The sequence below is a fragment of the Mesoplodon densirostris genome, chromosome 10, assembly GCF_025265405.1.
Source record: "Mesoplodon densirostris isolate mMesDen1 chromosome 10, mMesDen1 primary haplotype, whole genome shotgun sequence".
NCBI lineage: Eukaryota > Metazoa > Chordata > Mammalia > Artiodactyla > Ziphiidae > Mesoplodon > Mesoplodon densirostris.
In genome coordinates this window covers 2115557-2131731 of record NC_082670.1, presented here as the reverse complement: position 1 = coordinate 2131731, position 16175 = coordinate 2115557, and the positions used below count along the sequence as shown (strand labels likewise).

General features: G+C 47.9%; 1 protein-coding gene across 4 annotated transcripts in view; it reads left to right on the top strand.

The window, feature by feature from the left end:
- Nucleotides 1–16175, top strand: part of GMDS (GDP-mannose 4,6-dehydratase) — a 499210-nt gene that overhangs the window by 199533 nt on the left and 283502 nt on the right. For all 4 annotated transcript variants that reach the window (XR_009533609.1, XM_060110789.1, XM_060110790.1 and 1 more), the window contains exon 5: nt 15305–15497. Coding sequence is in view for 3 of the 4 variants with exons in the window: in XM_060110789.1 (XP_059966772.1) it covers nt 15305–15497 (193 nt within the window). In the remaining variant the exon portion in view is untranslated. The remainder of the gene's footprint in view (nt 1–15304; nt 15498–16175) is intronic.

Sequence of the window (16175 nt, the reverse complement as noted above, 5' to 3'; positions counted from 1 at the left end):
CTTTGTGCATCCAGAAACTAAGTGGTCCTGCTCAGAATAAAGGCCCTGCACCCACGACACCAGGCAGCCCCGAGCCGCGTGCACACGCTGACCCGCCCGACTTCCTCCAAGGCAGGTTCAAGACCGGCAAACTTGTGCCACCTTTCGGCTCTTGAAGACCCTGGTTTTGTAGTCCAGCTCTTCCTTGTTTCCTTGCCCATCACCCTTCCCTGCCTCTCTCCCTCTTTTCACTGAATCCGTGTGCTTTCCGGCTACATTCCTGACACTGGGCTAGATGCTGAGGATTGAAGGAAGACCCAAGTCTGCACAAAATGTACCCATTCTTTTGGCATCTACTCTGGCTGTGATGTTTCTAGGTGTATTTTCTAAAGACTTGGGCCTGTCTTCAATCTTCATAGTTTGGATTTCACTGTTTTATTTGCAGAATTTTGAGTTTTTTCCAACTCTGTTCTTGTTTCATTTTGCCTTTTTGCAAAAATTATTTCTTATTTTTAGCTGATGTTATTTTTTTCTTGGTCTCTTTGAGACATATTTTAAAGTCAACTTTAAAGAGATATTAAAGGGGAAGTATTTTAAGGTCATTTTCAGAATGCGGTATTATTTTCATTTCCTCTGGAGTAAATTCTTTCTTGAATTGTAGATCTCATTGGTTCTCTCTTTAACATTAATGTTCTTTTTTTAAAATTTGATTTGCAGGCTCCTATTAAATAGGAACCTCCCCTCCCCTTCTATCTTACCCCTGTTGTTAGTGACTTTGTGGTTGCCACCACCCAGCCTCTAAAATATTCTAGTCCAGAACCATATTGTTGCTCAGAGTTTCCATCTAGCTCTGACGCCGGAAATCAAATTGGTCCAGTCAGTGGCAAACCTATCTGGCAGATCCTCCTATGAAGATGTGTCTGCTGCTGTGTGCCTCTCATTTTAGACAACTTAGCCTTCTATTAAAACAAACAAAAATTTACAGTTTCAGGCTGGCAGAAGCAGCTTTTTTCATCTTCCTTTCATGGGCTGCATAATTATGCCCCAGTCCTTGGTCTTAAACAGCAACTATGGCTCTGTCGGTGCTGTTAGCCCTATTGCTCACGAGAGCTGAAATCCACCCCTGCCTGGTTCCAGCCTTGATCTCCAGCAGGTCCACAGGTGAGCCTCACCTACGGCTTTGTGTTTCAGTAGCTTCCATGTTGAGTTAGGACTACGCAGCTATGTATTTGAAATTTTCTTCCTTTAAATTTCCTCGTTGCTCTGCTTAGAGTGGCATGGATGGGGGTTGTGGCCTTAAAACATGGTCACACATTTTACTGTGTTGAAGGCACATGACAGGTATTCAGTGGTATTTCTTGAAGGGATGAGTAAATAATTATTTTTGAATTACTTAAGCTAAGGTGTTTGAACTTCATCTGAAAGCTGTGGGAAGCCATTATACTTTTAGAAGAATGTGACCTGATTAGGTATTATGTTTTGGGAAGATAGTTCCGGTAGGATGGAGGGTGGAGTTTAGAAAGGCCAGATAGGAGGCTAGGAGACCTGTCTGGAGAATATTGCCTCTGTGTAAAGGTCATGAGAGACCCAGTGTTGAGGGGGGTAGATTCACAGAAGACCCCGGGGTCATCAGGAGCAGTTTCAGTCTACTGGGCAGCGTGCCCAGTGATGCCTGGATGTCCTTCACCTTCAAGGCCAGCCCTCTCTCCTGACTGCACCTCTGGTTACGTTACTCACTGGCTCTTTGGAATAGAAGGTTGAGCCTTTGTTTCCCTTGTTTCCACTGATCCTCAAATCAGTCAAATGGATGTTTGTTAGATACATGTGTGGTACCCTCAAACGCACAGGAGAGTAAAGGCTGGAAGGGGCTTTATTTAGGAGAAAGAAACTGAGGCTTAGAGAGACACATTTGTTGGTTAGTGACAAAATAAGGTGTAGAGCCCTAGCACTTTATTATCATCAGTAACTTCCTGTGTCACTTCTTGTTCTCATTTATCTATCACACATCCATAAGCACCTTTTCCTTACCCAAGGGAATTTCTGTCATAACAAGTTAGTATTTTTCTACTTCTGAGGACTCACAAGTTCTAGTTCTTCTTTTCCCCACTAAACTTTGACTTGGATTCCGATTATTTTCCCCTTTTACTCTGAAATCAGTTTCCTCTTGGTTTCATGTCTGCTTCCCTGACGTGCAGTACGTAGGTGCAGCCATTGTCCCTCCTCCCCTCCCATCCTCGTGTACCTACCTGCTCACATCAGCTCACAGACCTCAGGGCAACAGATATTGACCTGCAGTGCAGCAGGTATCAAATTGGACAATATTCAAAAGAAAATAAGACATATATCCTGTCCAACGTGACCTTTGTTTTCCTGTAAAATCTAAAATTTGTACGACACAGCAGTTTCAATGTGGAAAAAAAACCATGAAAACACAGCATTTTTTTCACATTTTGAAACTATGTGGCTAATATCTTCTTATACACTTTTTTATTATAGAAGTATACTACTTTAAAAATAATATTTAATACCACTAAACACATACTAAAAACACTAATAACAGTAATGCTATTGTTAATGATGTTTTCCTGTTAGAGACTACTTTAGTACATCTTGCTGAATTGCCTTAATCTTACGTTTACATCAGGTTTTCACATCATTTTGTTGTTGTGGGAATGGTTCCTGTGTAGGACTAACAGATGGGATTTAGGAAAAAGCACCTGGAGAGGAAGGAGCGGTTTCAAAGTTACCATCCTTTCTGAGGAGATGTGCCATGTTCGGTGATACTGAAACACTTTGCTCTTCTTTATTCGTTCCCTCAAGAAATAGCACCGTGTGCCAGGCACCGGGCCAGGCACACGGTGGCGAACAGGATGGGGGTTAGTCCCTGCCTCTAAAATTCACGGTTTCTTTTATGCATAATCTGCTTCTCAAGAGCATGAACTGCTCCAGAGGGAGCATAGTAAGCAAATTGCTTTTCAGACACCACTCAGTTGAAGACAGACTTCTGTTTTGTTAATTTAGTGCTTCATCAGACTTCAGCGAAGGGCGTGCCTCCTTCAGGTCTTCTGGACTCCTAATGGTCTGGTGTATGATCTTTCTTTTCGTCTCCTTTATTAGTTCACAGAGCCACTTCCTGGCTTAGAGCTCACCACCGAAGCAATCGCACTCTTTTTAACCCTTTCTGCGTGCGATAGCTGCTCCGCCTCCTTGAGCATCGTCCTCGTGCTCTGGGCTCTCTTTAGAGTCTCTAGAACTCTCTGCATTCCAGAGGACGGTCTTAAAGCGTGATGACCAGGACTTCACGGCCCCCCCGTGCATGGGCGGTGGGACACTGCTTTCTGTTCTGTTTCTCTGCTCTTTGGGGGGAGACTCCACAGTGTCTTGGTTTCTCAGCGTCAAACCAACGCCCGAGATCTTCAGAAACTACGTGCAACCCTGAGGACGTGGCTCCTGCCGTTCTGCCTCTTTCTCTCCTGTCTTGAAGACACTGTGTCTCCCTGGTCCAACTGGAAGGGTCTGGCCATTTCTCCAGCCTTTTCGGCAGCTCCGTGATATCTTACAATGAACTATTTCTGACGTGACTCACTTTTTGGAAAAACAATGAACGTTGGGAGATTTTCGTAGTCGACCTCCTCTCCCAGATTGTTTTCAAAATAAAGACAGTCCCTAAACGAGCCACGGACAGGATCTGCTTTTTGTATTTGCTCTCTCAGCGTATATGTTTTGTTCCTACTTTAGTTTTCCGTCTGTAAGTCCTCAATCTGCTGGGGTGGGGCTGCTGGGAAGGGACAGGGAGCCCCTGTCGGCAGATGAGATGGAATTTTTCTCTCACCGGCGGACTTATTGTAATTACTTCGTTAAAGGCATGTGTCAAGGCCTTTGACAATCTAGGTGAATCATATCCACGATTTGATTTCCTCCTTGCTCTTCCTTGCCCGTGTGCTTATTTCGCTCTTAAAGAATTCTGCAAAAGTAACGAGGCAACATCAACTCTCGCAAGGCCAGCTTTATTTTTGCTCTGACCCATCTTCAGCCGCTCACTGGTTCTGCTCATTACTGTACACTTTGCTAGATTTTTCACCATGAAAGTGACAACCCTCGTTTGAGTTCCCCTCCAGGGGGACTGTCAGTTACCTTTTTATGGATCTGCTGGCATTTTCATCAGAGTGAGTGGACTTTTACAGTATCACGCATGCCCGTCCGTCTCTGTGACCTGTCTGCATTTTAGTTTTTCTCTGAGACAGAGGGCAGCTTGGTATTTACCACTGTTCCACCCACCTGCTTCAAGTAGCAGTTTGGGAATGGAAGGCCCTTGTTCTCCCCAGCAAGCAGAGGGCAGACTCCCACTGCCTCCTTCCCAGGCCCCTGCCCCCTGCCGCCTGGTTCCCCCAGCAGCCTTCTCTAAACCCCACTGCACTTCTCATTGACTTTAGATCCTTGTCCTTGGACCCCACCTTATTCTTTCTTGGGCATTATTTTAAATTATTCTAGTTTAATGAATGCACCTTTCCCCCCTCTTTCCCTATTTTGGTTGCCAGTTTGCTACACAGTTCTTCTTTGTCTTGAGCTTCTGGGTCTTCTTTCCAGGGCTTTCAACAAAATATTTTCAACAGAACATCTAGGTCTCTTGTGAGATGTTACTGTTAACCGAACTCAGGTTCGGCTGCTTGCTGCTCAAAAGCCTAATTCCAGAGGCAAGTGTCAGTAGAAAGGAAAGGTGCTTTCATCAGGAAAACCGGCAGAGAAGGAGAGAGAGAAGGTGGGCTCAGGTCCCAAGACCAACTCTGAAGATTCTGCTCAGACTTGGCAGTTTTTTTTTTTTTTTTTTTCTTTTTGCGGTATGCGGGCCTCGCACTGTTGTGGCCTCTCCCGTTGCGGAGCACAGGCTCCGGACGCGCAGGCCCAGCGGCCATGGCTCACGGGCCCAGCCGCTCCGTGGCATATGGGATCCTCCCAGACCGGGGCACGAACCCGTATCCCCTGCATCGGCAGGCGGACTCTTAACCACTGCGCCACCAGGGAGGCCCAGACTTGGCAGTTTTTAAAGGGAAGAATCTCAGTGAATCGTCGAGGCAGGAGGTTGGGTTCTGCATCCTTCTCCAGGGTCTGCAGACCCTGACTCTCTTCAGAGTTATCTTGCCGGAGTGATCTGCCTGCAGAGTTGCTAAGGGGACTGCTGGGGTACGGAGCTCGTCATCCTTTAACTGCTTAATTCTTTGTTCTTCTTTTAATCTAGGAAGAGAATCAACAGGCCACTTAGGTTCTTTCAGGGTTAGAGGGAAACCGAAATGGGCAAACCGGAAAGGGGCAAAAGAGCTGCTTTCGCCTCCCCACTGTCAGACCTCATTCCATTTATACACGATCGGGGGCGAAGTGCGTCTCCTGTACCTTCTTCTTGCTGATACAGGTGCCGTGTTCTCAGAGTGGAAGATGACGACATGCGTCTGTAGCATCTCTTTGCTGACAATTTTAGTTGCCCGCTGACATATACGGGCAGAGCAAGCTACAATTATTTTGATGCCCACAAAGATATAGACTATTATGAGCAAGAGTGTTAATCCCATTCTCTCGAGGCCCGTTCTTGGAATTGTGCTGGCCATGGACTCAGGTCTGCTCGAGATGGAGCAGCTTATGTCGTGACTACAGTCTGGTCATCACGCACTTAGCTTTTCTCTCTGGTGGCAGTTACAGTATCTGTCAGACAGCTCAGGACTGTGCATCAGAGTGAGTCTGTGAGTCTGTTGTCCTCATCATTAACAGCTTAGTTTCATACCTGGGGGGGCCCTGCAGGGTTCTGCTTGGTTCCATTACTTAGTGAAACAAGCCTTTTGTACATTTCCCGCCTCCACCCCGCCCCATGGCTTAGATAGTAATTCTGTATTATTCCTTCTAAAATTGATACACTATATGCTATTTTTGGAAGAAAAAGTAGGTCAAGAGAAATGGAGGCAAAAAGAACAGAAAACAGTTTGTCCCACGTGACAGGCTGTTTTTGTGGCCACTCTTAAGCCGTGATGACTGACAGACACTCGGACACGACCGTCTCTGTGGGGATACAGCTCCCTGAGCTGCTTCCCTGCCAGAAGTTCTCGCTCTGCTTCGTCTTTTTTTTTTTTTATTTGCGGTACGCGGGCCTCTCACTGTTGTGGCCTCTCCCGTTGTGGAGCACAGGCTCCGGACGCGCAGGCTCAGCGGCCATGGCTCACGGGCCCAGCCGCTCCGCAGTATGTGGGATCCTCCCGGACCGGGGCACGAATCCACGTCCCCTGCATCGGCGCCACCAGGGAAACCCTCTGCTTCATCTTAACGAGATTCTCTTCCCGCGGAAAACGGTGACCTGCGTTACTGCACCTGCGCACGTTGTAGCTTCCCAGACCCTCTGAACCATTTCAGGGCATTCTTATTGTTTTGTTGTTGTTGCTGTTCTGATGGTCTGGGGACTAAAGAATGATTAGCTATTTAGATGCAAAGGTACGTGCTGAATTCCTACTTCAGTGTTACGGGAGTGGCCACTCCAACTGTAGCGACAGTAGTCGGAAGGCAGCAGTGACAGTTGATAATAATAGTGGACGCGGTTTTGGTCCTCCTGTGCGCAGCCTGAATAACTGCTCACGTGTTGTCGGTACTGAGGGCTCCCCAGACCCCCATCGCCTGAGTGGTAGTGTGCAACGAAAATTAAATCCTGTAGTCATCTCTGGAGTACCCTTAACAAATAGTTTTAATCCCTTAGTTAAATGTGTTAAGACTGTTGGCTAAGTCCCCCTGATTTAGATAATCCCTCTATCCACTCCTGTGCCCTTGCCAGCAGTGGGCTTCAGGGCAGTTAGATCATTTCCTATATGTGTGATCAAAATAATTCAGAAGATTAAAGTTGTAAACATTATAAACTAGGGCTCAAAGCTAGTTTGATTATTCACTTTTTGATTATATGTCCAACTCTGGTGTCATGTGAACGCTTTAGTGTACTTATGTGGTTTTGGTACTTAGTCTTGGAGGTCAGGAATCTGTCGATTCAGACCATAGAATAATCAAAGATGTAACCATGTGCCTTGAGGTTAAGTGCATCAGACCCCGACATGGCGAAGGGAGCTTGTTAATGGGGGGGGGGTTCTGAGCGAGACTGGGGGCTTTTCTTCTCGAAGCACATTCTAAAATACTGGAATCTGTCACCCCCACCAATAGAGACACCCTTGCCCTTTCTTAGGCTGTCGACTTCCGCAGTCTGACGAAGCCTGTGGATGTTCTCAGGATAAGTTCGTTACAAGTACTGTAACACAAAGCATAACACTGAAGATTACAGAGGAAACTGACTCGATTCATATGTTAACATCACAGTATTTAAAAGCCAGGGGTGGTCCAGCGATGTGACGGTGTGTCACAGTGGTAGAGCAAAGCCTGAGGTGGGTCCGATAACCCCTGAGCCTCCAAAGCAGCGACGGGCAGAGTGACACTGAGAGGCTCCCAGCAGCCCTGCCCCCGTGACAGACAGTGGGAGTGCCACCTGGTGCTGTTACTCTGGGGATCATTGCCTGCACTCAAACCTGAAGGAAGTTCTAAACCTCAGGAAGACTTTAGTGAAAATGAAGACGTCTGGTTTCTCAGCCCAACCCCCTTGCCCCCTTCAATTCTATCCGGGGACCCTGTGGACCCTTGGCCAACTGTCCCAGTGTGATTAATTTCACAGGTAGCCTTGCTTCTTACTTCTGCTTGCCTATAAGGAATCTCTAGAAAAACTAGATCATTACTCTCGGTGCCCTTGTCCCATGTGAAAATCATGGCAGGTTTTTGTTTTTCACCAGCTGATAAGCCTCTATAAAGTGGGCAGGAAAAGATGTCTGATGTGGCTCATTTGTGATAGGTGGAGTCACAGTATTTGTAAGTTAGGATTTTCTGTGAAACCAGGAGTTTAGTTTAATTGTTATCTTTGTTCTTGAGTTATAGCCTATCTTCACTGAGAAAGCAAGAATGGGATCAGAGGTTCTTGGAGGTTACAGCAAATGGCGAGGAACTGGATCACTGAAGTGGGGGGAGAGCCCAACATTGGCAGCAGTGGAGATTCTCAAACTGAAGGACTGTCCTTGAGACCATCCTTTCCATGTCAGTGGACAGAGGAGCTGGCAGGTTTGGGAAGCAATACAGTGTGGGCCTCAGGGCAGAATCCTGCTCTTAAAGAAAGCTGCTCTTTAGGCAACCCTGAGACTAGGGAGACGGATTAACCAACGTTTCAGTTTGTCTTAATGGATAAGAAGTAAACTTGTGAAGAAACGTGCCCTTCGTCTGTTCCACAAGTCTCTTGTCCTGCCGTGTGCTGAGCAGTCGGGTGAGAGTGGAGAGCCCTGGCCCCGCGTGGGCCGTGGGCGGATGGCTCTCACTGGGTCAGAGTCCTCAGGAGCCTGGGGTGGTGTCTTGTCCAAACACGGTGAACGTTCCGATTCCCCGTGGGAGTTGTTAGTCACCTTGAAGTATTTCAAAAACTTACGGAAACTACGTATGAATTTACGCTGGGCAGAGGAAGGCTCACAGAGGCGTCTCCTTTGTTTAGTCTGCCTAGAATTCATCACTCCGGCGGGCTAATAACCTTATGATTGTGAGATGTTTCAAATTATCATTGTAAATGTTTTTGAACAAAAAATATAATGGTGGTAAAACCAGGAAAAATCATATAAAATTGGGCTTTTGAATGTCGGGAGTGAAAGGTTCTGTGCTGGGCCTTGGCGGGGCTGAGGCACAGAGAGCTGAGGCTGGGTGTGCGTCCCCAGGGAGGAGGCCGGTTGATGCCCCTCCTCTGTTCTGGAACCACAGGCTGCTGAACGGGCTGCAGACTGCATCCAGGGCCTTTTCCAGAGTGGCCTCTCCTGATGTTTACTGATCAGTTCCTTCTGTTTCCGTCCCTTTTCCCCATCTGAACTGGAGACCCCTGACCTCCCCGCGTGGGCAGGGCACTTGTCTGTGCTTTGGCTCATGCCGGCCCCCCCGAGGACGCCCCCCACCTCCCCCTGCTCACGTGGGCCGCCTGCTCCCCGAGCCCTTCTTTCCTCTGTCCTGCTGTCCTCTCCTCTAGGGTGCTGTCCCCGCTCCGCAATCCCTGTGCTATCGCCTTGTGGCCCCTTCACTCCCCTTTCTGACCTGTTCCCGGCAGGCAGGTGAGCAGGACTTCACCTTTGCACTCCGTGTACTCAGGGCATGGTGCCCTGCTGCTCCAGGTGGCCGCCCCTAGACGGGGACGCGCCATCCCCAGACCCCTTGGGGAAGCCCTCGGTGTCCCTCCGGGCCGCGCCTGCCTTGCGCTGATTGCCCTTCCGCTAACACAGTTTTGTGTCTCGGCCCAGCTGCTGAGGAACCGGCGCCTCTGGAGGGCGGCTGCTCGCCGAGAGCCTGATTCACGTGGAAAGGGATGTTTTGTTGTTGTTCTCCTTGATTAATAACTTTCACTTGCAGATTCCAAGCCCCGAGGAGCAGTGACCGGCGCGGCTGCCTGTGCGGCCCCAGCGTCTCCAGCTCCCGTGTTTCTGGGAGTCAGATGCTGCAGGGGCGCCCTGGCCTCTGGGGCGTGTCTTTTCCCACATACAGTTCTTCTGCAGCAACGATCTTCTCTTTTTCTGAGGCGACATCTCTAGTCAGGAAACTGGGGCTCCTTCGTTGGGGTTTTATAACTCAAATTTGCTGCCTATGTGAACTTCACTGCGTTATTAACTGTATGATAGGGTCATTGAGAAAGTACGTGTCCACGCTTCAGGCTTCGGGCCATCGCGTTCATTCAGGGTCTGTTTCTGGAGCACCTCTGTTGAGACGGGCAGGCTTCTCACTGGTGGGAGAACAGAACAGACAGACACACACACACACAAACAAGCAAGGCTCCTGTGCTGGGGGGCTTCCAGGCAGTTGACGACTTGAGGGTCACAAGGCGACTGCCCTGGGGAGACCCCCTCAGGGAGGGGTGAAGCGGGCCGTCTGCTCCGGACGGTGGAATCATCATTGTTCTTTGCTTCCTTTGGTGTGAGGCCTCGCGCTCTGAGCCAGGCCTGCCGGGACCGCAGCCTGCTACAGTGAAAACACTTCCAGAATTTACGTTCCAGTCTGCAGGCTGTGCGGAAGTGCAGGGCAGACCTTTAGTTCCTGCATCTGGGTCCCCACAGCCCTCGGGGGACCGTTCCTCAATCGTTGTTGTCGTTGTTTCAGGAAAGGCTGTGATTTACCACCTCTCTCTGAATGAGGATAATTCTGGGGATATCTGTGTGTATCTTTGAATGTGGATAAGGGCAATCTGCTTTATATTTGAACTTAAATTTGCTGTTTCCCGTGGCTTCAGATGCCCTGGTTCTTGGAGGCTCTGTGACTGCCCTGACAGCGCCTGGCGGGCGAACGTGTTGGGGACCAGGTCTTTGGTTATATCCCCAACCTGCTTCCTCCACACCCGGTTCCCAGCTGTGGCCTAAGATGGTCTCCTTTGCTCTGAATCGTACATCGCCATGTGGTGGAACCGTTAAGCCTTCGTCACATTTGTATGCTAAAGTTTTGAAGTTTACGTAGAATTTCATTTACCTTGCTCCTTGAAATTTTACCTATTTCAGTACGATTAAATTACCAACCTTCTTCTGTCATTCTGATAGCCCATTTTTTTCTACTAGTTTTTGTAGTTTTATTTTGATATTTGTACGTTTGACATTTAAATCTCAGTAGTTACCATGCTGTCTTCATCCATCCAACAAATACTGGACAAGCAGTGTTTCAGGCCCGGGGGTCCTGTAGGACGAGAGAACATACCTGCTCTCGGGAGCTTCGTTTTAATGGAGGAGATGGTGAGTAAGTAATCAGATCAGCGTGAAGGCTGGATAAACACAGATGAGGGGCTTTGGGCTTTTTAGGTAGACAGGAAGGCAGGGCAGGCCCTTGTGAAGGGGGGGGCGTTTGCACAGAGATGGGGGGGAGATGGACCAGCACTGCCCACGGAGGGGACGCGAGTCCAAGGCTGAGGCCGCGGTCAGTGGGGAGGGGCCGCAGTTGGACTTGCTAGGGCTCCCGGGGTGCTTCCTGTGAAAGGGGGCCGGGCAGCGAAGTGGGCAGACACGCTTAGGGTCCGTGAACCCTGAGGGCGGACGGGTCGTCCAGGCTCCCTCGGGTTCCCTTGGGAGCATCAGGGGAGTAGGTGCCATCTCAGCAGAGGGAGAGGGGACAAGTGAAGACGTGCTTTGGTGGCAGCATCCAGAATTCCGTTGGGGCAGGTGACGGTGAGATGACGTCCTCAGGTGGGACGAGACGTGAGGCCGCTGCCCAGGGCCGGGCAGGCCTGCAGACGGGACTTTGATTCGGGACAGCTGGTGAGGGAGGGGAGCAGAAGCAGTGCTGAGCCCGGGGCTGGAGAGGGGGTGGCCGGGTGGCACAAGAGCCCAGGAAGCTGCCCCCAACGAGTGGGGGGAGAGCTAGGAGGACGCGGGGTTCCAGAAGCCACGCCAGAAAGTGTTGCTACCAGGGCAGGGCAGGACGGTACTTGTAGGCTTGGTGTTTTGATCCGTCCGTTTTTTGTTCTCCCTGCTGGGTGAGGTCAGCGCCTGCTGTTGTCCGAGTCCTCAGGCCTCTGAAGGGGTGGCCTGTGTCGGTATGGAAACACACTCCAGAGCCATCCTGTAGTTTTGAGAAAACGTGGAAAATAATGATAACAATTTTGAAAACTACTCAGTCTTGGCTCGGAATGTAACTGTGGTTCAGTTCAGGGGTCAGAAAGCTTTTTCTGTAAAGGGCCAGATAGTAAATATTTTCACTGCTGTTACAGTGTGAAAGCAGTCATAGAAAACACATCAGCCAATGAGTGTGTCTGTATTCCTAGACACCTTTAGGACAAAAACAGGACAGAGCCAGGTTTGGCCCACGGGCTGTATGTGACTTTCCAGACCCCCGATGCTTTGGTGTCTTTCAGAATGACACTTGTAACTGTTAGGGGTTTATCAAGCTGAAAGTACTATTCTCATGTTTTTCTTTTAAAGGAAGCCACTTAATTTGTTACTCTGTGTCGTAAAACACTTTGTGGACAGTTGGATTTAATCAGCTAATCCTATTCCCCAGCATTTTAAATATCAAACATATGCTTATGTCTTGATGGAGTTACCGAAAAATCTGTATATACATGGAGCCACACCCCACCCCATTCCCCTGCCTCAGTTACTTTTTTCAGCCTAAGTGCTTTTAATTCTTTTCCATGATTTATGTTCTCTGAAGAAGAACCTATTAATTATCTAAACTGGATTCCCTGGCATATGTAAAAGCTTTTAAGGCGTACAAAGTCTTCTTAATCTGTGTTCCAGTGGTTGAGGATCAGTGTGAACATAACATAGGCTCTACGCAGCGTATGTACCACTAGCCGTTCCCTTCATGTAGCTGTTTAGATAGCGTGTATACAAATGAAAAAATAGCCAAAGAAAGAGAAAAAACAATGTTCTCTTTGCTGTTCAAACTTGGGTGATCCCACCCAAAGGATGAAAAATATTACTGGGTATGAATTTATATGTAAAAATATTTAGGTCCTGGCTTGACAGGTTCCTAGTGTGAGAAAGGAGCTCCTGGTGCAGGGGGTCTTCACCTGCAGCCCGTGAGCCCCTGGAAGCTGTAGGCCACACTGCGTGTGCGTGTGCGTGTGTGTGCACGTGGGTGCACGCGTGCACACACGTGCGTTTCTGTGTCTTGTCCAAGTGTCCGAGGTTGTCGTGAGACCCTCGCAGAGTCCACCCCTCGGGACGGCAGCGCCCTGCTTTCTCAGCGGGCGCCTTGCCTGTCTTCACCCCAGCCCTGCTGCTCCTGATGTTTGTGTGACTTTATCAAGTCAGTTTCTCTGAACCTCAGGGCCTGCTTTCTCTTTCTCCTAGAATTGTAAAGCTCCAAAAGAAGCACTTTTGAATTGTAAAGTGTCCTATAAGTGTTTGTCTGTGGCGTTATACCACGAGAACACTGCATCCAGGGAGAGCAGTTGAGTGGTTAGAGTGAGCTGGGGGGAGGGTGGTCTCAGCAGGTGGTCCCAGAGCCCTGACACCCCATCCCCTGAGGCCTGCTCAGTGCGCTGTCCCCTCAACCTGGGCCACAGCTTTTCCTGAGAACAAAATGGGCCAGTACCAAGACCATTTGATGGGGAAAGAATAGCCTTTTCAGCAAATGTTGCTGAGACAACTGGACATCCATATGCAAACATATCACATATAAAAATTAACTAGAACTGGGGACTGGGCAAAATGGGTGAAGGGGGTCAAAAGGTACAAACGTCTAGTCATGCAATAAATAAGTAGTGAGGATGTAAGAGCAGCATGGTGACTAGAGTTAACAATGCTGTATTGTATATTTGAAAGTTACTAAGAAAATAGAGTCTAACAGTTCTCATCAGAAAAAAAGAATTTTTGTAACTCTGTGGTGATGGATATTAACTAGACTTATTGTGATTATTTTGTGATATATACGTATATCAAATCATTATGTTGTACACCTGAAACTAATGTAATGTTGTATGTTAATTATATCTTAATGAAAAAAAAACCCACAATGACATACCATTTCACACCCACTAGGATGTCGATAATCAAAAAGCCAGACCACAAGAGGTACAGGTGGGCGTGGAGAAATTGAAGCCCTTATCACTGCTGGGGAGACTGTGAAATGGTGCAGCCAGTTTGGGAAACAGTATGGCAGGTCCTCGAAATGTTAACACACATGACTCTAGGTATAGATCCAAGAGAAATGAAAATATGATGTGTGAAAGAAGCCAGTCACTACAGGCCACATATTAGATGTGACTCCCTTTAGATGAAATGTCAGAATAGGTAAATGCATAGAGACAGAAAGTAGGTTAGTAGCTGTCAGGCTGGGGATGGATGGATGGGAAATGAGTGCTGATCGGTACAGACTTTCTTTTGGGGATGAGGAAAATGTTCTGGAATTAGACGGTGGTGATGATTGTAGAACTCTGTGAATATACTAGAAACCACTGAGTTGTAAACTTTAAAAGGGTGAATTTATGGTATGTAAATTTTATTGCAATAAACTGTATGTAAAAAGAATAAAATAGCCCCAAATCTTGCTTTCTTGGCTTTGAAAGATTGTGGATGAAACATACTTTTTTCTGTTTTGTCTCATGGCTGCCTGTGAGCTTTACTGACCTAGAGAACAGGGGTGAGTTCTGTGACCTGAGTCGTGTCCCTGATGGGCAGGCCCGGGAGTTCCCTGAATGCCCTGAGCCAAGGACAAGGCAGCAGAAGGAATCGGGGGACACTCGGCCCAGAGAGGGGCTTCCAGGGGAAACTGAGGCCTCAGCAGACGATGGGGGAGTGTGGCCGCGTGTCCAGCTGTGTTTGGCCTGTGAATAAACCAGAGGCGGAGAATTTTAGCGTTACTAGTTTAGGAGATTTGAATACTTGGTTAATTTGTTTATTGTGCTTAGAAATGATTTAAGAAAAAAGCACATCAGTCACATTTATTTTTTTTTTATTTTTTATTTTTTTTGCGGTATGCGGGCCTCTCACTGTTGTGGCCTCCCCCGTTGCGGAGCACAGGCTCCGGACGCGCAGGCTCCGGACGCACAGGCTCAGCGGCCATGGCTCACGGGCCCAGCCGCTCCGCGGCATATGGGATCCTCCCAGACCGGGGCACGAACCCGTATCCCCTGCATCGGCAGGCGGACGGACTCTCAACCACTTGCGCCACCAGGGAGGCCCCAGTCACATTTATTTTTAAAGAAAACATTCGAGAACTGCAAAACACTGAATTATTCCTTAACACACTCTTCTTAAAAGTCAATCAACTCAATATGCATTAGCATCTTTCTGTATTCAGTGTGTTTTATAATTAAAAGATATATTATGTATATAGTATACTAAAAAGTCAATCTTGTAGCTTAATTAAAAATAGAAAATAAAACAATTCTTTTTAAAATCAACTCTGTTCTAATCACATGTTCTCAAACTTACCTGTGCATAAAAGTCAACTGGGACTCATTAAAAATGTGGGTTCCCTAGGCTCCCCAAGAGATTGGTTCCACCTGAATGTTTCAGGAGCACCCAGGTCATGCTGAGGAGCACAGGTGTGCACTTTGAAAAGCACGGCCCTGGGGACTTCAGCCTGGAGTTAGGAGGTGATGTACCTCATGTTACCGTAGGTAATTAATACCTAGTTCTTAAGGTATTTTGCAGCCACTTGATGTCAGAAACAGATGACATCATATTCTGATTCTGCTGCGAGAGAATAGTATTTCCTCACAAGCATAATGTTTCAAAGTAGGAGTCTGTCACCCCTGAGGCGTCTTTGTTGCTGAGCCCATTCATGTGGTCCCGTCTTCACCTGCTCTTTGCAGATTTCTTTTGACCTGGCTGAATATACTGCGGACGTCGATGGGGTCGGCACCTTACGGCTTCTGGATGCAGTGAAGACCTGTGGCCTTATCAACTCTGTGAAGTTCTACCAAGCCTCAACAAGCGAGCTTTATGGGAAAGTGCAGGAAATACCGCAGAAGGAGACCACTCCTTTCTACCCGCGCTCGCCATACGGTGAGGATGCGCATGGGCTGGGTTCTCTGTGCTCCTGGGTGCTTCCGTCTGGACGCTGTTCGTGGCTCGTGGCTGAGGTCACGTGGTGTGAGAGCAACATTGAAGCAACCTAAAGGGGCCGGACTTGCTGGTCAGACACCTTTGTGTTGTGCTTGCCGCAGGTTTTTTTTTTAGATATGAATTTATTTATTTTTGGCTGTGTTGGGTCTTCTTTTTCTTTCTTCCTTTTTAACGTCTCTGTTGGAGTACAATTGCTTCACAACGGTGTGTCAGTGTCTGTTCTGTGACGTCACCGCAGGTTCTCGCTGCCGCCTCCTCCAGGGCAAAGCCCACCGCACCGCTTCGCCCTTCCAGACGGGCCGCTTTAAAAGGGAAATTAGGTCCAGCAAGATTCTGTTCACTGAACCGTGGAGGTTGTGCTGAAGTGATACGGCCTGGTGTTTTTGATTCCATTTCCCTGATGAAATTCTCCCTGAGCTCAAACCTTTAAACAGACAAACAAACAAAAATGATAAAATTTGAAAGCTGCTAGAATATTAAGCGCCCGTATTTTTCACTTCCTAATTCTTCAAAACTAAGAAAAAGGGGATGAGACCTAAGAAAGGTCAGTTTGATACACTGCACACACTACAGCTGAGTGAATTAGATTGTGAAGGAACGAGCCGTGATGATGACAGA